Raw genomic sequence first — 26,977 nt, forward strand, 5'->3', positions numbered from 1 at the left:
TGAACTGTGAGTGTCCCACTGCATAGAGAAATTAGGCATGAATAGGTTCAGGTGATGAGAGCTGCCTGGGTGAGATAGGATGTTTTCATAAAATGTAAGGTGGGAACTCATCATCTTTCCAGGCAGAAGGGAGTGTGAAGAACAGGAAAATACAGCTTCTGTGACAATCCTTTGCACATTTTTCACAGACCAGTTCTTGCTCATAATTCTACAGTTTAGGACAAGAAAGCCAGCACCTGTTTCCAGCCTGTTCCGTAGTTTCCTTCTCACATTCCTGTGGCCCGTTGGGTCATTATCTATATGCAACAGCAAGAGAGTCACCACACAGAAAGGATTTCTAAGGACTGGACTGTGGTTGGGTGGAGAGGAGTGATCCAAATCATTGCAGCTCCTGTGGGCTTCCTAACAAACATTCGGGCACCATGATCCTTGCTCCCTGCTGGGGCCCCAGGCTCGTGTTGGCAGCCCGGCAGCCCTCGTGCTGGGCGGGAAGTGGGTGGAAAGCTGTTAATGTCTGGTCACTGCTAATGCATGTTTTGCCCACTGTTGTCTCCCCTGCAGTCTGAGTACCACTACGAGTACACCGCGTGTGACAGCACGGGATCCAGGTGGAGGGTCGCCGTGCCGCACACCCCGGGCCTGTGCACCAGCCTCCCCGACCCTGTCAAGGGCACTGAGTGCTGTAAGCATTCCTGCTGCTCACCTCTGGCCTCTGCCCCGAGCCTCCTGCCATCCAAGCCAGGCCCTCTCTGACAGTGCAGCTGCCTTAAGGAATCAGATCTCTCCCCCAGTTAGTCCCCAGCCCCTTTGAGATTTGGTACAGAAATGTGATTTCATGGATGCAAACTGGGTATCTAAATTTGCTTTTCTTTTCTTTTCTTTCTTTCTTTCTTTTTTTCTTTCTTTCTTTCTTTCTTTTTTTTAAATTTACATCCCATCAGGGGATAAAGTATGAGCAATTCCAGCTGTGTGCCAGTCAGCGATTTCTTTCTGTTTGCATACATTTTCTTTTGTGCCTGTGCATCTCTCTCCAGTCTGCACTTACCAGCCACAATCAGGCATTAGGAAAAGACTGTGATTTGCTTTTGTTCTTGAAAAGGAAGCCAGAGAAGATAAATTTCTGCACAGACAGACCTTTAAAATGCACTGGGCATCACTTCAGGGAACAAGAACCTTGCCCAGCTGTGGAGCTGACTGTGCGATCAGAAAAGCCGTGACTTGTCTGCAGCTCTGTCCCCACCTCTGCGACTCTGTAGTCACAATTTTTCTACAATTGGCAGCTATTTCCCCTCCACTGTTCTTCTTAGCAGTGTAAAGGGATAAAACAGGGACTAGAATCAAGGAATACTTGGAGATTTGGAGAGGAGATTTAAATTCTTTTTTTTTTTTTTTTTTGATATTTATTCATTTTTGAGAGACAGAGCATGAGCAGGGGAGGGGCAGAGAGAGCGGGAGACACAGAATCCAAAACAGGCTCCAGGCTCCGAGCTGTCAGCACAGAGCCTGACTCGAGGCTCGAACCCACTGAGCACGAGATCATGACCTGAGCTGAAGTAGGACGCTTAACCAACTGAGCCACCCAGACACCCCGAGGGCATTTAAATTCTTTAAAAAAAAAACACAAAAACTTACATAGAGCCTGGTTCAGTCGGTGAGCAAATAAATGCTTGTTAAACTACTGAATGGATATTGTGAAGATCTGAGCGGGACTGAGGTGTGACTGCTGCAAACAAGTGAGCCATCTTCAGGTAACTCCGCCAGCTTAACCGAGCTCTTCTTATGTGCATGCACTGTGAACCACAGAGATATATAAGGCACAGTCTCTGCCTTCAAAAGCTTAACGTCTGGTGGAAGAAGCAGACATTCATTCCTCCATTCATTTTTTCAGCAAAACTATATGGAGCCCCTACTGTGTCTGTGCCAGTTACTGAGCCACTGTCCCCAGAGGAGCTCAGAGCCTAGCAGCAGGCACACATCAATATGATGTATTCATATGAGATGACAAAGGACAGGAGGTACGGGTGCCTAGGGCTCAGGAACAGCTCGGGGAACTACTTGGGCAGAGGTTTGCAGGTGGAGGAACACCAGACACATTCAGGGAAGAACATGTGGTCTGGGGTGGAGGCAACGCATGGAAGGTGATGGTGACAGATGGGGCTGTAGTGGAGCAAAGCCTATAGTGGGAGATCAAGCTGGAAAGTTAGGTTGAGGAAAAAATTGCAGAAGATTTTGAATGCCTGGCTGAGAGCTTAGATTCTATAACCCAAGGGGAGTGCCTGATGATCTCTTAAATAACAGGAATAATAGTACCTATCCATGTTTTAGAAAGATACCTCTGACCACAGAATGAGCAAAAGCAGGAAACAGGGAACTAGTTAGGAGGACTCTATAATCATTGAGCTAACAGCCAGGAGAATCCCAACTAGCATGGTGGCAGTGGAGCCAGAAAGGAGACAGAGACCAGAGACTCAGGGAAATTCATGGCTGAAGGGCTGGGCACCGTTCAGAAGACCGTGGTATGTTCTACTGGAGAGCTCTCAGAATGGCCAAGGCGGTCCCTCAGGAAACGAAACCGTCAGGGACAAGTTCACTAAAGCAGAGCTCCCACAGCCCTAAATTTTATTTTTTATTTTTTAAAAAAAAAATTTTTTTTAACGTTTATTTATTTTTGAGACAGAGAGAGACAGAGCATGAACGGGGGAGGGTCAGAGAGAGAGGGAGACACAGAATCTGAAGCAGGCTCCAGGCTCTGTGCTGTCAGCACAGAGCCTGACGCGGGGCTTGAACTCACGGACCACGAGATCATGACCTGAGCCGAAGTCGGCCGCTCAACCGACTGAGCCACCCAGGCGCCCCAAATTTTATTTTTTAAAATAACAGCTTTATTGAGATATAATTTGTATATCATAAAATCCACCCCCTTAAAGTGTAAAGTCTAGTTTTTAGAATATTCACAGTTGTACAACCACTATCTAACTTCACAATATTTTCATCACCCCCAAAAGAAACATCATATCCGTGAACAATCTCTACCCACGTCCCCTCCCCCAAGCCCCTGGCACCATAGATCTGCTTTCTGTCTCTGTGGATTTTCCTATTTTGGACTTTCCATATAACGGGAATCATACAAGATGTTTTAAATCTTAGTGGGTCAACTTCTGGATCTTGATCCTCTGCTCCTCATTTTAGGGTGCCCACAGGCTGCCTACTCCTCCTGGTGGCAGTGGCCTCACCACCCTGCCCTTGTCCCTTCTCTGCGTTCCAGCCTTTTCTTGCAAAGCCGGGGAGTTTCTGGACATGAAGGACCAGTCCTGTAAGCCATGCGCTGAGGGCCGCTACTCCCTTGGCACGGGAATCCGGTTTGATGAGTGGGATGAGCTGCCCCATGGCTTTGCCAGCCTCTCAACCAACATGGAGATCGAGGACACCACCACCGAGTCCACAGAGAACTGCACTGCGTGAGTGCCCCCTATAGTCCCCTCCCCTGTGCTGGGCTGGGGAGGATGGAAACCAGGGAGCCAAGCAGCCAAGGGTTAGGTTGGAGCAGCTTCCCACAGGACTGTTGGACATAACGCCCACCTCAACCCACTCTTACTGATCCAAGCTTACAGTGACTGACAGGCGTTGGTGAGGGGTAAAGAACAGGGGGAAATAGAGAGGGGCGGATATGGTGGATAAGGGTTAAATGGCCCCGTCCACTTAAAATAGAACCTAACTGGATTTCTGCCATGGGATTTTGGATCAGCAATAAGCTGCCTCAACTTGATTGCAACCCAATGTGTAAAGCGCTAGGTATCTTCCTGGCTTTGGTGCTAACTTCTAAAACTGGTCAGCCCAACCTGAGTTTATAGGTTTGAGGGAGATAGACGAGGGCCAGATCTTTGGTCAGTGGTGGGTGGGATCTTCCAAACCTCTTGAGACCCTGGTGACCAGAAAAAAATTTCTAGCTCAGAAGGAGATCTTTTCAGTACTTGAAAAGCTCAGCCCCAGGTGCTTGAGTAACTGGTGAGTGATCCTTATCATATCTTTCGATATTTAATTCCAGGGACAGAATTAAATGATGTGCCTTCTATGTGTCAGGCACTATTCTAGATGCTTTACATATATTACTTTCTATAATTCTCTCAAGAACCCTCTGAAATTGGTTATCATTATTTCCTTTACACAAATGAGGAATTGGAGGCTTAGCAAGGTTAAAGTGACTTGTCCTTTGTTACCCAGCTTAGAACTGGTGACATTGGAATTCAAACCCAGTCCCAAGCTCTCTACTGCCCCATGAAGCCACCCTCAGATAACATTTAGTGTATGCTAGGCACTGTCGGGTCCTAGGGAGGAGAAGCAGAGGGGTGCACAGATGCTCTTTGTTAAATATTGACAAATAAGATGCGAGGAAAGTACATGAAAGTTTCTCTTACCCCCAAGTAATCAAAAGGATAAAAGGAGTTAATGATTGTTTACACTTGGGTCTCTAAAACTGGGACCAATGTGTCCGGTTCCTACATTTAAAAAGAAGGCCCATTAGCGGAGCCAGGCAACAGGTATTTTATAGTCCGATTTTAATGTCACTTTAGAGTTTAATATTATGTGTCAAAATCATTGGCATGACAACGTTGGCAACAGAGATAAAGCCAGGGAGGATTAAAGCTGAAAGGAGACCCATTTACGTCCTAATAGAGAATGTAATTGACTCCACCTCCCCACCCCTGCAACAAGGTGCAGGCCTGGTCACCCAATCAATTCTTACCCGCTTGAAGAAAGGGTTTATCTCTCTGGGGACCTCACTGAGAGTCCAGAAATCATTACCTCTCAGCAAGACAGGATGTGGGCCAGTTAATAACAACTTGTGTTTCCACAGCACACACTGCTTCAGGGCCTGCATCTTAAGGCATCCATCCCTGGGAGGGGAGAAAGAATGTTTCTCCTCTGTAGAAATGGAGAGGAAATGGCCATCTAGAGAGGCTGTGTGATTTCCTCACCGCCCTCAGAAAGGCAATGATTGAGCTAGTACCGAGATGTTACCCGAACCCATGTCCACTGTCTCCAACCTGACCAGAGCCAGCCTCCCCGCTGTTCTGCCTCCGGCGCCCCCAACTCGTCTCAGCCTCTGCTCCAGCCTCTGCATGCCACTGGCTGCCAGCAGCCAGACCGCAAAAACACGAGTCCAACCACCGTACTTCCCCACTCGAAACTCCAGATTCTGTGGATTCCTGTTGCTCCTGGAATAAAATCCAATACCTTGCCGCAGCCTGCGTGGCCTGCCTGGTCTGGCCTCTGCCTTCTGCCTATTTCTCCAGCTTCACCCAAATGCCTTCCCTCTGGCTTACTGTGTTCCAGCCACGTGGCCACCATACTCCTTCCCTCCTGGGTCTTTGGACACGCTCTTCTCCAGGTCTTCTGGCTCACTGCTGCTTCACACTCAGGTCTCTGCCTGAAGGTCACTTCCTCGGAGACGCCGGCTCTGACCCCACAGATTCCCATCACATACACACTCTTGCACCATCTTGTATTTCTCCTTATGGCACTTAGCAGACTTATTACTATGTGATCAATTGTGTGATTAGTTAAGTTTCCTAATCACTTCCATGCCTCGATTTCCTCATCCTAAAAAAACAAAACAAACAAACAAAAAGAACAGTGTTAAAAACAGTATTCTTGTAGGTTGTGGTAAGGATTAAATGAGATGATCCATGTGAAGAATTCAGAGCAATCCCTGCCACTAGAAATCAATCAACACATGTTGTTATTATTGAATGTGAAATGATCTTCACCAGAGACAACTCTGACAAAACCCAGAATCGTGATGCCTTTTGCAAAGTAGCCCACTTATGGCATCCTTTTAATTATTCATCTCACTCTAGGAGTTATTTATGGAAGATGCCATGGAGCACATCAGCATTAAGCGTTGTCTCCTTTAGCAGGAGAAATCAATACCATTCGATTAGTTGGGGTGTCTGGGATGAGCTCAGCGTAGGTATTTGAGAATAACACTATTTTTTTTTAATGTTTACTTATTTATTTTGAGAGAGAGCGAGCGGGGAAGTTCAGAGAGAGAGGGAGAGGCAGAATCCCAAGCAGGCTGTTAGGGCAGAGCCCAATGCGGGGCTTGATCTTACGAACCGTGAGATCATAACCTAAGCAGAAATCAAGAGCTGGTCGCTTAACCAACTGAGCCACCCAGGTGCCCTGAGAATAACACTATTAAAGAACTTGAGGGGCGCCTGGCTGGCTCAGTCAGTTGAGTGTCTGACTTCAGCTCAGGTCATGATCTTGTAGTTCTTGAGTTCAAACCCTGCATGGGGCTCTTTGCTGACAGCTCAGAGCCTGGAGCCTGCTTTGGATTCTGTGTCTCCCTCTCTCTTTGCCCCTCCCCTGCTCTCTCTCTCTCTTTCTCTCAAATATAAATAAACATTAAAAAAAATAAATAAGGAACTTGAAATACATGCTATTATTCTAACAAACACAGATCCCCTTAACAGACCACTGTTAATACTTGCCTAGGATGGTCTCAGGCAAAACAATGAAAGAGTGGGATTATCTTTGGTCACCATTTTCTACATTAATCTATATAATTCTGAGTCCCTCCTATGTGCCAGGCACAGGGCTTGGTCCTGGGGCTACATTAGTGAGCAAGATAAGTTTGGTCTCTGCCCTTACAGCATCTGTAAGCCAGCCAGGAAGACAGACAATTAAAGAAGAATTAAAGAAGAATTAGAATATGATCAGAAGAGGGGGCACCTGGGTGACTCGGTTGGTTGAGCATCTGATTTTGGCTCAGGTTATGATCCCAGGGGCATGGGATTGAGCCCCTTGTCAGGCTCTGTGCTGAGCCTGGAGCCTGCTTAAGATTCTCCCTCTCTCTTTCTCTCTCTCCTTCTCTGCCCCTCTCCCCTGCTCATGCTCTCTCTCTAAAAAAAAAAAAAAAAAAAAAAAAAAGAATATAATCAGAAGAAGAAGCCAAATTGCAAATAAAGAAAAGATGCTCAGCTTCACTAATAATCAAAGAAATAAGATGTAAAGCCCAATGAGACACTGTCTCTTACTACATCACATTGGCAACAACTTTACAGTCTGACCATTCCAAATTTGGGGAGGACGTAGAGGAACAGGAACTCTCTCACGTGCTGGTGGGCACAAGTTGGTAGCAACTACTTTGGAGACGGTATGGCAGGAGCTGGGAGAGCTGGAGGTTCACATGCCCTCTAACCCAGCGGTTGTTCTCCCAACCACCTCCCTCAGACACGCGTACGAGGAGCAGAGCAAGTGTTTCTAACAGAGTGGGTACAAGAGCAAAACACTGGAAACAACCTAAAAGTCCACCAATGAGTAATGGGTAAATAACTGTGGTAGAACCATCCAAGGCAATATTATAGAGTAGCAGAAATGAAAAAATAGCTCTGTGTGAATAGGGATGAATCCCACAATCATCATACTGAAACGAACAAAAAAAGTAAGTTTCAGCACACATAAATATGATGCCATTTACATGAGGTCTGAAAACGTGCAAAACCATGATAGGGCATATTGTTTAGAAATACCTGCATGATTATTAAAGGATAAGGAACCGTGTGCAGATGGTAAGCACCATATTCTGGAAAGTTGTTACTTGGCTGAAAGGAGCAGGTGGTAGTCAAGGGCTTGAGATTAGCTGGGTGTACACCAAGGCTTCTGCTATATTGTATTTCTTAAGCAGGGTGGGGGTCTTCAGTCTCTCATAGTATGTGTAAGTGAAGTAGAGGAGAGTTATGGCTACGAGAAGAGAATCTGTGAGAGCTCAGGGTACACATAGCAGAGGCCAGTAGAGTCAAGGGGGACTTCTCAGGTGAGGTGACGTTATTTTAAGACATGAGGAGGAAGTAAACAGAGTGGGAGAGGAGGCAGTTTGTTCCAGGAAGAGTGAACAACATGTGGGAATACCCAGGGGGAGGGAAAGTTTGGCAGAGAAAGTGAAAGAAATGCTGCAGGGCTGGAGTCTAGAAGGTTCTCTGGCCTTCCCTCTTCCCAGTTGCCAGTTACATGCAGCATCTAAAAGTGGGCATTTCCAGAAAAACAGGTGGGATAGATTGGATGGACTCTTGGTTTCTGAAAAACAGCAGTGTCTGCTAAATTTCGTTGACAGCTTCGGAATTAGGCAGACTTGGGTTTGAATCTCAGCCCTGCCACTTGCTGGCTGAGTGATACCGGGCAAGGTACTCACTGAGCCTCAGTTTTACCATCCATTAAATGGGAATGAAAGGAAATCATGAGTATAAAACGTGTAGTTCAGTACCTGGGAGGAAGACAGGTGGGGGTACACCTACCTGTCTTCCTCATGTCGGCTGTATCTCCAGCCTCCTTGATCCAGAGGTCATTCTTTACTGAGCATGTTCGTGACTAAATTCCCGTTTGCGAGTCACGAGTCTGGAATTCCACAGAGACCCAGCAGGACATGAGACCTGCACTTCCCACAAAGCATGATGGGCCGTGCGCCTGCCAGTGAACTTGGCTCTCGTTCCCTCACAGGTCCAAGTGGGTTCCCCTGGGTGACTACATCTCCTCCAACACGGACGAATGCACAGCCACGCTGATGTATGCTGTCAACCTGAAGCAGTCTGGTTCCGTCAACTTCGAGTACTACTACCCAGACTCCAGCATCATCTTCGAGTTTTTTGTAAGCCCCTGGCCATGGGGGAGGCTGGGAGGTAAAGGCTCTCCAAGGCTCAGATTCATTTACAGGATCACAAGCACATTTCCAGTTGGGGATTTTCCACAGTTGTCTTCCCTCTGGAGAGAACTATGGACAAATAGGCTGAGACTTCAAGATGTGGGGAGAAAGGCAGAATTTCGGGGGCTCTGCAGGGGCAGGAGACCCTAGGCATTCCGCCTGCTCAGACATGAAAACAGCATGTAAAGGCTTCTGAGTTATGAGTTATTTTTTCGGTGTTGATGCATTGCCTTTAAAAAAAAATTTTTTGGGGGCGCCTGGGTGGCGCAGTCGGTTAAGCGTCCGACTTCAGCCAGGTCACGATCTCGCGGTCCGTGAGTTCGAGCCCCGCGTCGGGCTCTGGGCTGATGGCTCAGAGCCTGGAGCCTGTTTCCGATTCTGTGTCTCCCTCTCTCTCTGCCCCTCCCCCGTTCATGCTCTGTCTCTCTCTGTCCCAAAAATAAAAAAAAAAAAATTAAAAAAATTTTTTTTTTAATGTTTATTTACTTTTGGGAGAGACAGAGCGTGAGAAGGGGAGGGACAGAGAGAAAGGGAGACACAGAATTGGAAGCAGGCTCCAGGCTCCAAGCTGTCAGCACAGAGCCCGATGCGGGGCTTGAACCACGAACCATGAGACCATGACCTGAGCCAAAGTCAGATGCTTAACCGACTGAGCCACCCAGGCACCGCTGCTTTGACGTTTTGTGTGTATAACTAGCTCTTGCCCTGCTTCAGGACTTGTGTTTTGAGCTCAGTCCCCAAAGGAAACTGGAAACTCTTCCCCCATAAGAAGAGCCCTCTGGAAGGCTGTTGCAGCATGGCGGGGGGGGGGGGGGGTGAAGAACCCATTTTCTTGGAAAGCTTTGACTCTGTCCCCAAACTCTTGCCGCCTCAGGTTCAGAATGACCAGTGCCAGCCCAACGTGGATGACTCCAGGTGGATGAAAACCACAGAGAAAGGGTGGGAATTCCACAGTGTAAGTATCATACCAGCCTTCTTGGAGCCTTTCCTGGGGATACCAGAAAAGGGATCAAGGGCTTTTCTTCCAAGGAAGTTTCCTCCTGGTCTGGGCTTCCCATCCCTCTGTCCCTAGAAGGCAGGGGTCTGACATGATGAGGATGCCATAGTTTCTGTCCTCTTGAGTTGACAGAATAGGGGTGTGGGCCGACTTGCTCCCATGGCTCGACCCCAAGGACCAGCAGCTTCGCAGGGTTAAGGGCCAGGTCTTCTGGGGATACACAGAACCAGAGAAGAGTGAGGGAAGTCCACTCACCCTCCTGTCAGCACCTTCAGGCTCCTCCATGGGTCTTACCTTGGAGATACTCGTGGTATATGTGGGTGAGGGAGAGGCCATGAGGGTTGTAAGAGGAGACTTCAAGGCAGAGAGGAGCTAAGCTGATCTGGGAGGAAGGGCAGAGCTGAGGAAGTTGAGGGAAGGGATCAGAAGAGGTGCCTCCACGCAGACAGTAAGGGGAAGGATCCCCACAAGAGGCTAATCTGATGGATTAGGGATATCCATCTCTGCAGCTAAATTAACTTTCTGTTTGCGGTTTCTAGGTCGAGCTAAACCGAGGCAATAATGTCCTCTATTGGAGAACCACAGCCTTCTCAGTGTGGTCCAAAGTTTCCAAGCCCGTGCTGGTGAGAAACATCGCCATAACAGGTACCAAGGGGGAGTTGGGTCCGGCATCTGCTGCTGATTTCCTAACTCTGTGGTGGCGGGGGGGGGGGGGGGGGCTGGTGAGGGCCGGTCCCCAGGCCTCAGTCTCTAGGCTCAACCGTTGCTTTTCTATGTTGTTCATCCTCCCTAGGGGTGGCCTACACTTCAGAATGCTTCCCCTGCAAACCTGGCACATATGCAGACAAGCAGGGCTCCTCTTTCTGCGAACTTTGCCCAGCCAACTCTTACTCAAATAAGGGAGAGACTTCCTGCCACCAGTGTGACCCTGACAAATACTCAGGTGATATTTCTGAGGGTGGGTAGAGTTTGGTGGAGGTAGGGAGGGGGTGATAACCAACAAACATGAGGAGAAAACAGGAAGGAGAGCATCCTTCTGACCATGCTGAAGACGATGCTTCTTAAACCCTGGTTTCCTGGACACTGGAAGAGCCTTGCTGATCCACACTCCACTGATCACTCTGGAAACAAAAATGAAATCGTCCAACAAGTAATTATTGAGCCCCTACTATGTGCCAGGTCCTAGGTGCTTGGAATACACCAGTGAACAAAATCAACAAAGCTCCCTGTTTTCATGGAATTTGCATTCTGGTGGGGGGGGGGGGTGGGGGAGGCAGACAATAAACAGTAATGATAATAAATATATAATAAATTATAGTACATTAGACAGTAAAACGTGCAGAGGGCTGTGGCAAAAAGAAAAAGCAGTTCAGGGTTACAGGGATTAGGAAAGTTGGAGAAAGGGGTTGCAATCTTTTTATTTTTTTCCTAAGCAGTGAAATTTGTAGACACGAAACCTTATATAAGATTACAGTTGGAGTGCTTGAGTGGCTCAGTCATTTGAGCGTCTGACTCTTGACTTCGGCTCAAGTCATGGTCTCATCGTTCACAGGTTCGAGCCCCGCGTCGGGCTCTGCGCTGACAGTGCAGAGCCTGTTTGGGATTCTCTCTTTCTCCTTCTCTCTGCCCCTCCCCTGCACTCATGCTGTCTCTCTCAAAATAAATAAACATAAAAAAAAATATTATAGTTATAAATAATAGATACTGTAAGTAAAAGGTATATGTTTATATATTTTAATTCATAACAATTATTATCAAAGTTAACTTAGAAGAGCCATGAGGCTGTACTGATGAGCAAAACATTTTGATAGCAAGGGCTAAAGATGGAAGTTACAATCTTTTTACTACTTTTAGCAGCCTGAGCATCCATTGAATTCAAGGGAGGCCTTTTCAGGAAATCCAGGGTTCCTTGGAACATAGTTTAAAAACGAGTGTTCTGAGGGAAAATAAGGGGACAGGTGTAGCAGGCTGTTGCTAGTCTCTGAGTAGCTTCCACAACTTGAGAAACAGAACTGGTCATTTGAGGGAGTCCCAGGGTAGCAGGGCTATGGTGTAAGGTGGGCAGTCTCCCCAGAGGACCCTCTGCTCAGGTACCCCAGGCATTGGCACAGCGGCCAATCTCTAAGACAGGTTCTAAACAAATAAGCTGGGAGGGAGAAGGAGTCCCTTCGCTTTCCCTACAAACACTCATAATTATTCCAGTTTCCTTTTCTTACCCAGACTCACATACACACCCAGCTCAAGGCTCTCTCTCAAGCAGACACTCAAACCTGTCCACAGATACACCCTTCAGCAGGTGTTACACTATGTGTTTGCTCGGCCAAGACGAGCCACTGACCATGTGAACCACTTGTTTTTTACACTATTCCTAAAACGACAGTCCTGTTTATCTACACAGATCTTGCCAAATGAGTATAGTTTTCAGCAAGAACAGGAATGTTGAGATCTTGAGGGATGTTTTTAATCCATAAGTCTAAATTCCTGTTTTTCCGCTTGCATTTCTCATTCTCCTTCCCTGCTCTATCAATGGCAGCCTTTGTTGGTCTTAGTCTCCAGCTGCCTTTCCAGCCCAGCAGCTGTACAAGAGTTTGAATGGCAAGGTGGCTGTAGAGAAACCGCCCGGGAATGTTTTGATCAACTCTGTATGTAAACTGATTGTCATCCAGACAACTGTTACGAAAGTGTTCGGTTGGGAGTCTGAGTTTTTGAACTTTTGCCACCAGGTTCTCAATCCACCTCTTTGACTAGAAAGTGAGTTTTTACAATGACTTGACTCTTCCAGAATACAGGGTCAGTGGGAGGCTGGGGAAATGCAGAGAGAGAGAGAGAGAGAGAGAGAGAGAGAGAGAGAGAGAGAGAGGCGGGGGTGGGGGAGAGATCAGAGCCTATGATGGACTGTGCGTAAAGGGAGGTCAGAAGACCCTGTGAACATTTAGTCATCCATTTACAACTAAGTCCTGAGTGCCGGCCAGGTGCCAGGGCTTGGGCTTGGTGCTAGAGTTGGAGCTGGTGCCTACCCTCTACCTTACGTCGGAAAGTAGGAACGCCGTTATAGGAACACCTGAATTTAGTAACCCCATGGTGCAGTAGCTGCTGGGATAGGAGCTCTGAGTGTAGCACACAGTAGAGGCAAAGAAGAGAACTGGTCAGTCCTTTACTGTGGAGACAGGAAAGGGTTCAGTGGCTGTGGTCTTGAAAGATGAGTTGGTGATTTGATGGATGTTCTAGAAGTGTAGCCAAAGCCAGAAGGCTCAGGGATCTTGAAGAAACTTGGCATGGCAGGAACTGACTTGGAGAGACCTAGCATCCAAGGCCAAGAGGTGGGCAGGCAACAGGCCATCCACCAGCCCTTCTGTGTCATGGCTAAACATTTGAGATTTGATCCTATCAGCAGGGATGGGGTGGGGGGGGGGGCATTAAAGAATTTTAGCTGGGGAGTAACATGATCTGGCTTGTGGTTTTGAAGGACCACTCTAGCTGCCATTTGGAAAATGGATGAGGAATGGAACAACTGGAGGTGGACGCCACAGGCCAGAGATTTTGCAACAGGCATCATTGCCGGTATCCAGGACCTAGACTAGGAGCTGATGGGCCTGTATCTGTTAAGGACAAAGACTTGACTAAACGCATCTTTCTTATAACTAAAATTTGATCATTAAGATGAATTCCTTTGTGTTACATTGAATATTAGGGACTTATTTCCTAGTAGAACAGCTTTGGGTTTAAGAGCATGGACTCCAGAACTAAATTACTAAGGTTCAAATCCCTGCTCCACCACTTACTAGCTCTGTCACCTGGGGCAAGTCCCCTGTCTGTGCCTGAGTTTCCTCATGTATAAAATGGGAGTGGCAATAATCCTATCTACCTCATAGTGTTATTGTGTGGATCATTTGATTACTACAGATAAAGGATTTGGAACAGTGCCCAGTATGTAGTAAGCACGTATTTTATCATAGCTGACCCTTGAACAACGTGGGGACAAGGGGTACCCACCCCCCAGGTAATCAGAAATCCACATGTAACTTTTGAGTCTCCAGAAACTTAACTACTAATGACTGGAAGCCTTACTGCTAGCAAAAACAATTGATCAACACATATTTTGTATGTTTTGTGTATTATATACTGTATTCTTACAATAAAAGAAGCTGGAGGAAAAATGTTATTAAGAAAACCACAAGGAGGGGCGCCTGGGTGGCGCAGTCGGTTAAGCGTCCGACTTCAGCCAGGTCACGATCTCGCGGTCCGTGAGTTCGAGCCCCGCATCAGGCTCTGGGCTGATGGCTCAGAGCCTGGAGCCTGTTTCTGATTCTGTGTCTCCCTCTCTCTCTGTCCCTCCCCCGTTCATGCTGTGTCTCTCTCCGTCCCCAAAATAAATAAACGTTGAAAAAAAAAAATTAAAAAAAAAAAAGAAAACCACAAGGAAATCTACTCCTGAAATCATTGTTGTACCATATGCTAACTAACTTGGATGTAAATTAAAAAATAAATAAAATATTAATAAAAAAAGAAAAAAAAAAGAAAACCACAAGGAAGAGCAAACACGTTTACAATATATATACTGAATATACTGAATATATTCAGTATATATACTGAATATATATATATATATATATGTATATATATATATATATATATATATATATATATATATATATATATGTATAAACCCAGTCTGCATATAAGTGGACCCGCCTGGTTCAAACCTGTGTTGTTCAAGGGTCAACTGTGTTCATTTACGTCAAGGCTAGTCCCAGCTGTCTTCGCTTAATATGAAAGTACTTTTAGCATAGGTAACAACAGTAACACGTCACTTGGATGGTACTTTACAATTTACCAAACATTTTCTCATGTATTACTCATAGCAGAGTGCAGGACTGATCTCCCTGTTTATAAATGAACAAAGGGCAGCACAGAGAATTCGAGAGATTTGCGCAGAGTCTGAAGTGGGGTCTGACCTGGGCCAAGCATTCATTAGATGCTTGAACCTTCAGGGGAAATGTTTTCCTGTGATGCAGTGGATCAGGATGACAAGACCTTGTACTCCTAGAGGTGGGGAGAAGGTCCTGGAAGGAGGTGGGAGGCTCAAAGAGAGAAACTGGAGCCCCTATGATAAACTTTATCTTCTCACAGTTTTGCCCCGGGGCCAATGCTATAGGAATCACTTTTCACTCCCTCACCAACCATCTAGGCCGATCTTTCAAACTTGACTAGTACCCAACTTAAACACTTTGATGAAACCTGAGCTAGGGAAGTAAGGTCGTCTCAGCATTTGGGTTAATCATTTCTTAAAACTACCTTAGCAGTTGTCAGTGTGTAAACAGCTGGACCCTTTTTGCTGAAACCTGGAGCTAGGGCATCAGGTTGAGCAAATATTTGACAAACAGAGAAAGGTCCTTGTGCAGAATGTACTTTCTTCCATGCAACTTGCAATTTGCTAGACCCAATATGCAAGGTCCTGGGAATTGGTGTGTTTTCAGCATCTCCCCCCCAAATTTCTCCTGGCCCAGTTTGTCAAAAGCAGGAGTCCCTGGATCTCTCTGTGCTGAATGAGGCCTTCTGCTTGTTAGCCAAGTCAATGAGCTGAGAAGACTCCAGCTGTCTCTCAGGCAGTATTTCCCTCTTGCCCAGACTAATAAGACGGGGACAGAAGACGTGTGAGAATGCGTGGTTGAGGAAGCTCCCCAGGGCAGGCCAAGGAAGCTGTAACTAGGAGATTCTCTGATCTAGGAACTCATTTGGTGCCTTGGAAAGAAGAAGGGATCAGTTGGGAAATAAGCCTTCACTGGGAAAGAGAGAAAGAAATTCCTCAATCCTTATTTAAAATCCCATGACAGGGGGCGCCTGGGTGGCGCAGTCGGTTAAGCGTCCGACTTCAGCCAGGTCACGATCTCGCGGTCCGTGAGTTCGAGCCCCGCGTCGGGCTCTGGGCTGATGGCTCAGAGCCTGGAGCCTGTTTCCGATTCTGTGTCTCCCTGTCTCTCTGCCCTTCCCCCGTTCATGCTCTGTCTCTCTCTGTCCCAAAAATAAATAAACGTTGAAAAAAAAAAAAAAATCCCATGACAGTTACCAGATAGAAATCATTCACACAAACCCAGGTAATAATAGTTACTAGCATTTAGTGAGTCCCTACTTATGATGTGCCAGGGATGTGCTGGCTCCAGTGAGGTGGATATTATTATTTCTGCTCTACAGATGAGAGCACTAAGCCTCAGGTTCAGTAACTTGCCTGAAGTGACACAGCTGGTAAATGAAGCAGGATCTGGGGTGCCTGGGTGGCTCAGTAGGTTACGCGTCTGACTTCAGCTCAGGTCATGATCTCAGGGTTTGTGGGTTCGAGCCCCGCATCAGGCACTGTGCTGACCGCTCAGAGCCTGGAGCCCGCTTTGGATCTGTGTCTCCGGCTCTCTTTGCCCCTCCCCCTCTCATGCCATGTCTCTCTCTTTCTCTCTCTCTCAAAAATAAATAAACATTTAAAAAAAAATTTTTTTTAAAGAAATAAAGCAGGATCCAAACCCAGTTCTGTCTAACTTAAAATCTCAGTCCACTCTATCACACAGCCTGTCAGATAACATATAGAGTGAGGAGGTCTCGCTTGTATTAAATGTTTACCTGCAGGTGACAACAATAGTCACTGTAGAAATGATGGAGACAGGTGTAGTGGTAGTATTGTACTGGCACTCTATAAAGCCATGACTTTTATTTTGGGGAAGTGAAGTCCCTGGAAATTTTTAAAAATTTATTTTCAAAAGTTATGTATATTTTTCTGGATAGAAGAAACAGGTCTTTTTGCAAATTCTCAACATGTTTGTAATTCAGAAAAGGTGAAATTCATTGTTTCAAAGAGGGATACACCGAAATAGTTCTTGCTATCGAGGCACTCATAGGGTTAAAGCAAACTGACATACAGAGAGTAGAATAAATAAAATGATAGTTAAGACGGTTTTTATTAGGAACAGGTCAGGGTTAGAGATGGCACCAGGATGTTTGGGGGTAGGGAAAGTGGAAAGAGCTCTATATCTTTTTTTTTTTTAATGTTTATTTATATTTGAGAAAGAGAGAGAGTGAGCGCAAGCAGGGCAGGGGCAGAGAACGAGACAGAGACAGAATCTGAGGAAGGCTCCAGGCTCTGAACTGTCAGCACAGAGCCCGACGTGGGTCTTGAACTCAGGAACCGTGAGACGATGACCTGAGCTGAAGTCAGATGCTTAACTGACTGAACCACCCAGGCACCCCAAGAGCTCCATGTCTTAGGTGGAGTCAGAGGAAATTATCAGCTCATTTGTGTAGGATGGTTGCATGGAAAAGGGAAAACAGGATGCAGGTTTCAGGAACTTACGTTAATGGTGGTTAATCCGTAAGATGCTCTTTCCAGCTAGTCGCCCTCCTCACTGGTCCCCTGGCCGGTCCCCTTCTCTCTGCCCCTCCCCACCGTGTGGGCCCAGTGGCTTCTCATAGCACTAGGGAGAGGTGCAAAGGGGGTATCTGAGCAGGGCTTTAGGGACCGGAAGTGAAACAAAGGGAAGGGTGGGTATGCAGGGTGTTCTACTCCCGTCAGTACCTGTGTTGTGCTATACCCCTGGGTCTTAGAGGTCACAGGTCATGAGCAAGTGGGCAAGAGCTCTGCTTTCTTATATAACTTCAACTATTTGTCCTTACTTTTCCAACTTAGAAAAAGGATCTTCTTCCTGCAAAGTACGCCCAGCCTGCACAGACAAAGACTACTTCTACACTCACACAGCCTGTGATGCCAACGGAGAGGTGGGTAGCGTAATCTTGGAGCCCCTTTGTCCCAGATAGTTCCTTTGCCTGCTCCTTGGGCTTTACCACATTTGGAGTTCCAGAGGTCAGCGAAGCTGGCACCAGAGAAAACCCCACAGACCTCCGCAGTGACCCTGGGGCCAAGGGGGGAAGCAAAACAAGACGGCCTCATTCATTTTCAGATCAGAGACTCGTTTTTGCCCCATTTGTTCCGCTCCTTAGTTACATGTGCTCTGTTGCAAAAAAGCCATTTCATTTTCTTTTGTTTGCTTTCTTCCATTTGCTTATTAGCCCCTCTGGGCAATGACTGCCTGTCCATGCACACTTATTTCCTCATGGAACTCATCAGACTTGTCCCCTTGGTGCTGCTTTTGTGGGCTGGCAAAGGGAATTGATTCCTACTTCCTGGCTCACTGGAGAATGGCCTGACTGTTCAGTCTTTGCTGGTTCCCTCTTTCCCCCAGGCTTTCTGCCTCAGAAAGACTTTCCTTTGTAGTCTGCATCGCCACTGAGTCAGCAGCCGTGTTTTGAGTATTAATGCAGTGCCAGGCTTGGTGCTCAAGTTGGGGACTCTGCGGTGACAGAAGTGCCTGCCCTCGGGGAGCTCACAGTCCTAAGAAAGAGGGTGAGGGAGGAGAACAGGGCCTGACCAAAGCAAGAAGAAAGATGCGCAGGGCCCTGGGAGAAACCGGGAGAGGAGTGACCAGGACTTGGGGGTCCAGGAAGGCCTTTCAGCGGTCATATGTTCATTTCAACAGTCAGTCATGGTGCCAAGCACTCCGTATACAACAGTCAACCAAACAGAGGGAACATCTACTCTTATGGAACTTAATTCTTGCTGGGGCACAAGTGGAGAGAGAGAGAGACAACAGATGAACAACAAATTAGACTATATCAGTAAGTGGAGGGAAAAAAAATAAAAGATTAGGAGACAGAGAATGACAGAGGGTGGAGATACTATTTTAGAGAGGGTCGGGATGACATTTGAGGAGGTGACATTTGAACAGAGACCTGAGTGAGATGAGTGGGGGCCCCAGCGCTTTCCAGGCAGAGGGCACAGCAGGTGTGGAGGTCCTAAGACGATTTGTCTTAGATTAGACGTTCTAGATGAGTTGTCTGTATCTGTATCCCTAAACCACAGCCTCTCAGGTAGAGAGAATGAGAAGTTGGGAAATCTGCATTCAGCATTAAGCATGTGCATGGCTCTTATGGTGCATAGGTGTTTGCCGGCTGGATGGCTGGATAGATTCTCCTTTTGCCAAATAAGCACGGGATAAAGTCTGGTCCTTAGCAGTGGCTGTTTTTCATAATCATCTCCTACTCTCCACCCTCCCCCACCCCTTTCTTCATGTTTGGAGCATCATTCCCTTGCCCAACAGCCAAGGGAGAATGGCTGCACATATCATCAGTTGTACCTTACATTCAGTTCTGCAGTGTTTGGGGTTCTGTATGACCTTGAAAAAATTATTTTCATTTTATTGGCATCAGTTGACTCACTAATTAAATGAGGACACTTAATCCTGCTCCTCTTCTCCCCGCTTGGCATAACATATGACTGAATGTGGCTCTTTGCTTCCTTCTGCCCCAGTCTCTCCCCTCCCAGGCCCAGGCCAAGGCCCTCTAAATCTGTAGTGAGCTCTGCTGCCTGCCAGCCTGGCTGTCTGCCCTTGCCTTTGGATGCTCAGTAGGGCCAGAACCAGTGCTCCGCCTTAGCAGCCCAGCTAAGGCTCAGGGGAGGAGCCCTGAAGCGTGAGTGCACACGAACATGGGTTCATCAGGAATGCTTTACAGAACTCTTGTGATTTGTGCCTCATGCCCACACTGGTTCTGCTGAGTCTCATGATTTCACTTTGCCTTCTAAACTGTATTTTTAAAAATATTTTTTAGAGTTTATTTATTTTGAGAGAGGGAAAGAGAGAGCACATGCGGGGGAAGGGCAGAGAGAAGGAGAGACAGAATCCCAAGCAGACTCTGTGCTATCATCCCAGAGCCCTACGTGGGGCTCCAACTCATGAGATCATGACCTGAGCTGAGACCAAGAGTCGGACACGTAACCCACTGTGCCACCCAGGTGCCCCTAAACTGTATTTAAAAAAAATTTTTTTTTAACATTTATTTATTTTTGAGACAGAGAGACAGAGCATGAACGGGGGAGGGTCAGAGAGAGAGGGAAACACAGAATCTGGAACAGGCTCCAGGCTCTGAGCTGTCAGCACAGAGCCCAACATGGGGCTCGAACCCACGGACCGTGAGATCATGACCTGAGCCAAAGTCGGACGCCCAACCGACTGAGCCACCCAGGTGCCCCTAAACTGTATTTTTATTTATTTATTTATTTATTTATTTATTTATTTTTTAAATTTATTTTTATTTATTTTTTTTTTCAACGTTTATTTATTTTTGGGACAGAGAGAGACAGAGCATGAACAGGGAAGGGGCAGAGAGAGAGGGAGACACAGAATCGGAAACAGGCTCCAGGCTCTGAGCCATCAGCCCAGAGCCCGACGCAGGGCTCAAACTCACAGACCGCGAGATCGTGACCTGGCTGAAGTCGGACGCTTAACCGACTGCGCCACCCAGGCGCCTAAACTGTATTTTTAAATCAAGGGCTGTAACTCGTAACTCGAGCCGACTCGCATGATTGCCCTGGTGACCTTTGCCGTGCCTCGGCGGTTTCTCAGGGACTAGATTGGCCAATTCACTGGGGCTGCTGCATGTGCTGCTCTAAGGGATGGCCCAAGTCAGTCTTCCTGCTCCCCAGACCCTTCTCTCCATGAGACTCAAGGGGACAGGCTGAGAGCGCCTAGGTTAGAGCACAAGCTGAGGGCTCTGGCCATTAGCTGCTCTTCCAAGGGAGGAATCTCTTCACAGCTGAGCTGAGCAGGGAGAGGAGGAGCTCTAGCACTCACTGTCAGCAAAGACAGCACAGGTTCCTTTTAAGATTTGTCACTTCTTATCCTGAATAGAATGGAAAGATGCCTTATTCATCCACCTTTTCACATATATGGTAGTGCTGCACAGATTATCACATCAGCGTAATCCAAAAAGAAGTACTTTTTGTCTCTGACTCAGCCCAAGGACCACATAGGAGGCTTGGAGCTGCTGAACCAGGAGCCTCCTGTAGGTCAACCCCTCTTCTGTATAGATGCCTCCATCAGAAGAGTAGGGATGGCCCTAGTGAATGACAGATACAATGCTTCCCTTCCCCACTGATGTGATAGCTGACCATTCCTCTTCCCTCCTCCCCAGCTTTATGGAGATGTAATTGACATATAACATTGTGTAAGCTTAAGGTGTACAGTGTGTTGATTTGATGTATTTGTATATTGCAAGATGATGACCACCATAGCATTAATTAATACCTCCACTATATCACTTAATTACCCTTTTTATTTTTGCAGTGAGAACATTTAAGATCTACTCCCTTGGCGACTCTCAAGTATATACAGAAATACAGTACTACTAACTGTAACCACCTTGATGCACCTTAGATCCCCAGAACTTATTGGTCTTATAACTACAAGTTTATACCCTTTGGCCAACATTGTCCCTTCTGCCTTGATGTCTCAGAGAACACAGTAGCCATAGACTGTTATTATGTGATTGTTGCCCTTGCTAGATGGTGAGCACCTTAAGGGCAGGGGGCCATGTCTCATTCATCTCTGAGCCACCAGGTCTGGCACACAGATGTATTAGGCTTTCTAAAATGTCTATTGAGTAAATGAAAAGGCAAAGAAAATACTTGGAAGACAAATTGGGACACGCCTTTCTATGTTTTGGGGTTTTCATCAGCTACTTTTCCCGTGACCTTAGTAGTGATAAGATTCTACATTGGAATCAGAGCTTTCTCTGGAGACAGCTGGTCCTCCCATGACCATTCTGTCACACAAGTCCTCATTAAGTATTTCCCTCTTCATCCAGTCAACATTCAGCAAATATTTGTCGAGCACAACCATGTGCCAGGCTCTGGGCTAGGGTCATGGGAGGCACTGGTAACCAAAACAAGTTCCCCACCCTGGTGGAACTTTCGTTATAGCCCAGAGTCCTCCCACCTCACCCCATTCTCGAGATAAATTCCTAAAGATGTGCCAAATGCCACACAGGCTGAGCTTTCTTAATCCATTTCTGCAGACACAGCTCATGTACAAATGGGCCCAGCCAAAAATCTGTGGTGAAGATCTCAAGGGGGCCGTGAAACTGCCCGCTTCTGGCGTGAAGACCCGCTGCCCACCCTGCAACCCAGGCTTTTCCAAAACCAACAACAGCTCCTGCGAGCCCTGCCCTTATGGCTCTTACTCCAACGGCTCTGGTAACCTCTTTATCTGCATTCTACCCATTCCCACATCACCCACATGGGTGGTCAGCTGAATGTGCATTCTGTCCTTCCAAGGACGCAGTAAGGACTGGGCCACTCTGTGGACTAAGTTCAGGAGAAGAGAGGGCAGGGTGGGACCTGTCTGCAGGTCAGAGTCATATTGAGAACTGCCTGCCTTCCTCCCTATTCCAACTGCGAATGTGACTCGGGCTTGAAGTACCCAGTCCTCACCACAGAGACTGCTAGCATGCAGCAGGGATGCTAACCAGAAGGTCTGGGAAGCTGGGATGGCCAGCTTGACACAATCAGAGCCATAAGCCATGCTGCAGAAAGGAGTTGGGAGGATTTGTGTACCTATTCATGTAAATGCATTTACTGATAATAATGTGACAAATAATATGAACTACATGCATCAGACTAGGAGACACATTTAAGTCTCAAAATGAAGAATTGGTGAGCAAGTAGGACAGCTGGAGTTTTGGAATTCAGGGTCAGAGTTTATGTCCTGAGTTTGTTAAATTCATTGTCAGAATGTTTTTGAGTCAACTCGATATAACCGTGCTATGGTGCTCAGCATCACCCTCCTTTGGCTGCCACTTAATCTGTGTGACAGCAGCTCTGGTCAGGGTGGCCGCGGCCTCCCCGCTGAAGGTGTGGATCTTGTGGTTACCCCAGATTGTACCCACTGCCCAGCCGGGACTGAGCCTGCTGTGGGATTCGAATACAAATGGTGGAACACGTTGCCTTCAAACATGGAAACCACCGTTCTCAGTGGGATCAACTTTGAGTACAAGGGCATGACCGGTAAGTGCGTCCCCACTTACTGTGAGCTGTCAGCTCCCTGCTCGCCCTACAGGGGCTCCTCCACTTCACATTTCTTCATAATAGTGATGTCTACAACGAAATGAGCTAATCATGCCATGCATTCTCTCTAAAGTTCCACTCCTTGCGGACATTTATCCTCCAAAACTTAGTTTTAGAGACAAAGCCAGAACTAGAAGCAAGGTGCACACTCCAAAGAGCTTGCTCTGAGAGTTTCAGAGGCTTTGACCCAAGTAGCAGGATAAATAACATGACTTGGTTGGGCTAGTGGTTCTGGATGCCTCAAAGGACAGTGTTCTCTCAGCATGTCATCTGGGTATACGCTTGGCCTTCATCTGAGACCACTGGGGTGTTAACTCTCCCCTCTCTTTTTCCAGGCTGGGAGGTGGCTGGTGATCACATTTATACAGCAGTTGGAGCTTCAGACAATGACTTCATGATTCTCACTTTGGTTGTGCCAGGATTCAGGTGAGGAATACAAAACCCAGGGGAATCCCACACCACCTTGGCCACAATCAAGTCCCACATAGCTTAGAAGGTTGTAGAGGAGAGGGCTTCTGGCATGCAGAAGTATGAGTTCAGAATAGAGGAGAGCAATGGTAATGGTCTGACAAAGATAATCTGAATGCTAATATGGCTTCTTAGTTGCTGCCCATGCTGGCGGACCTACAGGTCGCGTTCCCTCTCATCTGGCTTCTCTCATCTATTGGCCACATGCTACTCAAATTCTTCCTCCTGGGGGCACATGGATGGCTCAGTTGGTTAAGCATCCAACTCTTGGTTTCGGCTCAGGTCATGATCTCATGGTTGGTGGGTTCAGGCACCACATGGGGCTCTGTGCTGTCAGAGCAGAGCCTGGTTGGGGTGCTCTTTCCTCTCTCTCTCTGCCCCTCCCCCACCGCACATGTGCGCACACACACTCTCTCTCTCAAAATAAATAATTAAAAATAAATTTGTCCTCCTCATGGCATCTAGATAAAATGTTACCAAAAACAAAACAAAACAAAACAAATCAAAAAACCAAAAACCCTTTTAAAAAGGAGAGCCAGAAATACCCCTAGACAGTTCATCTTTATTTGGGGTAAGAAGACTGAGATGGATTGTTCTCATTGTCATATTGATCCCCATATCTCAAGAAGACCTAGGACATTAAGCAATTTGTTTGCCATTAAAAAAAAAAAAAATACTACAGGCAGTGTGGTACAGTGGAAAGAACAGTAGGCTGAAGACAGGACACTTGAACTTTGCCAATTATTGGCTTTGTGAACTTGGAAAAGTCACCATACTCCCCCTATAGGCTTCAAACTCCTCATCTGTAAAACAAGTCACATTCTGTGACTTTGGACTAACTCAGGTTGAGATGATTCTTCCAGCCCAGTGGTTGGCACAACGGTATAGACGGGAGCTGGGACTGATGGTACTTAGAATACAAGCAAATGGCCAAAGCCAAAAGAAAAGCCATAAAAGGATTTCCAAAGCCAAAGTGAATTCTTGTACCCATATGTGCTTTCAGGATAGGGTGGGGGGGACCACTGAAGAGGTTCCCTATTTCCAGTCTGTCTTCTCCACTACCTTCTTCAAACTCCCTCCTTTCCATCCCTGGCACAGTGCTCAGCCCACAGTGGTTGCTCAAAAGGTATTCATTTCCTTTCCCTTAATTTACACTACTCAGAGATGAGCAGTTATATCCCATTTGCAAGGTGAGCAAAATGTTTAGGCTTTTGGGGGGGATAACATTCCTAAAAGTACGTATCAATTTTCAAATCTGATTGCTATGGTAAAGTCCTTCCTCAAATCACCCACTCACCACCACCCCTTACCTGCCCCCTTGGGCATGGATCTCTTTCCCAAAATAAGGACCAGACTAAAAACTTGGCTTGAAGAGATGATAAATTGAAATATCTGCTCATTTGACCCAGGAAAAGCTCCCACCACCCCAGAGAATGAGCTGCTAAGTGAATGTAGGTAATTTACATCTTATGATGGTGGAGCTTCTCAAACCTTAATGTGCTTATGCATCACCTAGGAATCCTGTTAGTGTGCAGATTCTGATTCAGTGGGTCTGGGGAGAGGCCTGAGGTTCTGTGCATCTAATAAACTCGGGTTAGGGTGATGCTGCTGGTCTGGGGACCCCACTCTGCTAGTGAGGTTATATAGCATTTTACTAAGCACTCGTACATCTGGTATGCCTTTGGATCTCACCACAATGATGGAAGGTAAATAAGAAAGATATTATCACCTTCATTCTACAGATGAGAAAACTATAATTTGGCTAGGACAAGGTCACATAGCTAGGTGGCAGAATTGGACTTAATCCATGCTGTTTCCAACATACTCAGAACTTAATCCTGTCCCCCCAGCAGACCCTTTGCTGCTGTCTGGGCTCTTCAATAAGCATTGCCTGACCTCTGGAATTGACTTTTAATTTCTGCGCCATAGACCTCCACAGTCAGTGATGGCAGACACAGAGAATAAAGAGGTGGCCAGGATCACATTTGTCTTTGAGACCATCTGTTCTGTGAACTGTGAGCTCTACTTCATGGTGGTATGTTTCCCTTTCCTTGTCTGCTATGGGGCTTCCAGGGACTATGGGGAGGGTTGCCCCCCCCTGCCCCATTGGCACATGAACATAACTGACAACCTGCTTATAGTGACTTCACAGAGGAAGGGCCTGGACTGTCCATCAGGAACTTAACAGTTTAACATGGGTCTGACCAACTGTAATGGGCCCTGGGATGGCAGCAGCATGGGTGCCCTGCCCCTCACCAGCCACCCAGCAATTGTACTGTCTTCACTTGTCTGTCTTGGGTTCAGGGTGTGAATTCTAGGACCAACACCCCCGTAGAGACATGGAAAGGTTCCAAGGGCAAACAATCCTACACCTATATCATCGAGGAGAATGCTACTATGAGCTTCACCTGGGCCTTCCAGAGGACTACTTTTCATGAGACTGTAAGCTCCTCCCCTTCCGCAGACCCCTGGCTCCCAGGAGACACCTCTGAGTCAGGATGATCCCTGGCAGTAGCTTAAGTATGAGTGTGAGGTTCAGAATCCAAGGGTTAGAAGGATCTTAAGGAGTCCAGCAGGGAACTGCCTACTCCAGCCCCTGAGAAGCACCCAGCCTTGTCCAAATGACTTCCAGGGAAGATGACACTCTAAGTACTAATACTTTTTTCCCCTTTCACAAGGAAAAGACCTGCTTTTTTTCATATAACCTTATCTACTGCATATTTCCCCCATGGCACTTAATATTTTTATACAACATTTAGAGTGGGTTAGTCTTGGTTTAATGTGACACAAAATGTACATAAAGAGCTACTATTTAGTGAGAAAAAAAAAAAAAAAAAAAGGATTCTTCCAAGACTTTTCTCAAGTATTACAAGGTAAAAGAGGGTTAAGTAGTAATTTGCTATTTCTAGAGGACTCAATTGCTGCTGGTGTCTCAGGCCTCTGCCCTCTTTCCTCTTGTTTCCAGGGCAGGAAGTATACCAATGACGTCGCCAAGATCTACTCCATCAATGTCACCAACGTCATGGATGGGGTGGCCTCGTACTGCCGTCCCTGTGCCCTGGAAGCCTCTGACATGGGCTCCTCCTGCACCGCTTGTCCTGCTGGCTACTACATTGATCGGGATTCAGGAACCTGCCACTCCTGCCCCCCTAACACAATCCTGAAAGCCCACCAGCCTTATGGCATCCAGGCCTGCATGCCCTGTGGTCCAGGGACCAAGAGCAACAAGGTGCCAGCAATGTGTCATGCATCCTAACCTTGGCCCTCTGGATGAACCACCTCAGAGGGTTCCAGGACCTGGGTGGGATTTTTGAGGGGCTGATACCCAAGCATTCCCTGTAGCTTACTCCCAGGTTAAGTCCTTGAGGACACCCACCCAGACTGTGACCATGGACGGCAAGTTCTTAGCTGTAGACATTGGTTTTCAGGGTCTAGGCCTCAGTCAAGGACAAGTCTCATCTTCAAGAGATGGGTTAGGGAGATCTGTGACTGTCTGGTCCAGAGGGTTATTTGGAATCTCTGCAGAGACTTAAAGGAAAGGAATAGGAGCTTGGGTTCACATTCAGCCTACTTCAATCCAGACAATTGTCATGGGTATTTGCCCTGAGTCCTTTGGGAAGGCAACCCACCTTTGCTGGGACATGCAGTTAATTGGCATTGCTCTCTTTTATCCTAGAGATTTCTTCTAAAGTAGAAAAGCAGTGCTGTTGCCCCCATATACTTTCTAAAGTTAAGAAAGTTCTGTGACAGAAAGCTCTTAGGTGTTCATTAATGCTTTTAAATGAATTTGTATTTTATTGATCACAACCACACAAACACACAAACATCTGTAAGGCATTGTTTATGCAGCCCATGAATGCTGCTCAGTTTAGCT

General features: G+C 46.8%; 1 protein-coding gene across 4 annotated transcripts in view; it reads left to right on the forward strand.

The window, feature by feature from the left end:
- Positions 1 to 26,977, forward strand: part of ELAPOR1 (endosome-lysosome associated apoptosis and autophagy regulator 1) — a 73,785-nt gene that overhangs the window by 36,730 nt on the left and 10,078 nt on the right. For 3 of the 4 annotated variants that reach the window (XM_045478525.1, XM_045478527.1, XM_045478526.1), the window contains 13 exons: positions 562 to 682; positions 3,266 to 3,458; positions 8,500 to 8,647; positions 9,576 to 9,656; positions 10,238 to 10,343; positions 10,492 to 10,641; positions 17,368 to 17,456; positions 21,588 to 21,765; positions 22,447 to 22,575; positions 22,971 to 23,061; positions 25,033 to 25,138; positions 25,408 to 25,545; positions 26,069 to 26,332. In XM_045478525.1, coding sequence (XP_045334481.1) covers positions 562 to 682; positions 3,266 to 3,458; positions 8,500 to 8,647; positions 9,576 to 9,656; positions 10,238 to 10,343; positions 10,492 to 10,641; positions 17,368 to 17,456; positions 21,588 to 21,765; positions 22,447 to 22,575; positions 22,971 to 23,061; positions 25,033 to 25,138; positions 25,408 to 25,545; positions 26,069 to 26,332 — 1,794 coding nt within the window. The remainder of the gene's footprint in view (positions 1 to 561; positions 683 to 3,265; positions 3,459 to 8,499; positions 8,648 to 9,575; positions 9,657 to 10,237; positions 10,344 to 10,491; positions 10,642 to 17,367; positions 17,457 to 21,587; positions 21,766 to 22,446; positions 22,576 to 22,970; positions 23,062 to 25,032; positions 25,139 to 25,407; positions 25,546 to 26,068; positions 26,333 to 26,977) is intronic. The other variant, XM_045478528.1, reaches the window with a different exon arrangement.

This window comes from Leopardus geoffroyi, chromosome C1, assembly GCF_018350155.1.
Source record: "Leopardus geoffroyi isolate Oge1 chromosome C1, O.geoffroyi_Oge1_pat1.0, whole genome shotgun sequence".
NCBI classification, from domain to species: Eukaryota; Metazoa; Chordata; class Mammalia; order Carnivora; family Felidae; genus Leopardus; species Leopardus geoffroyi.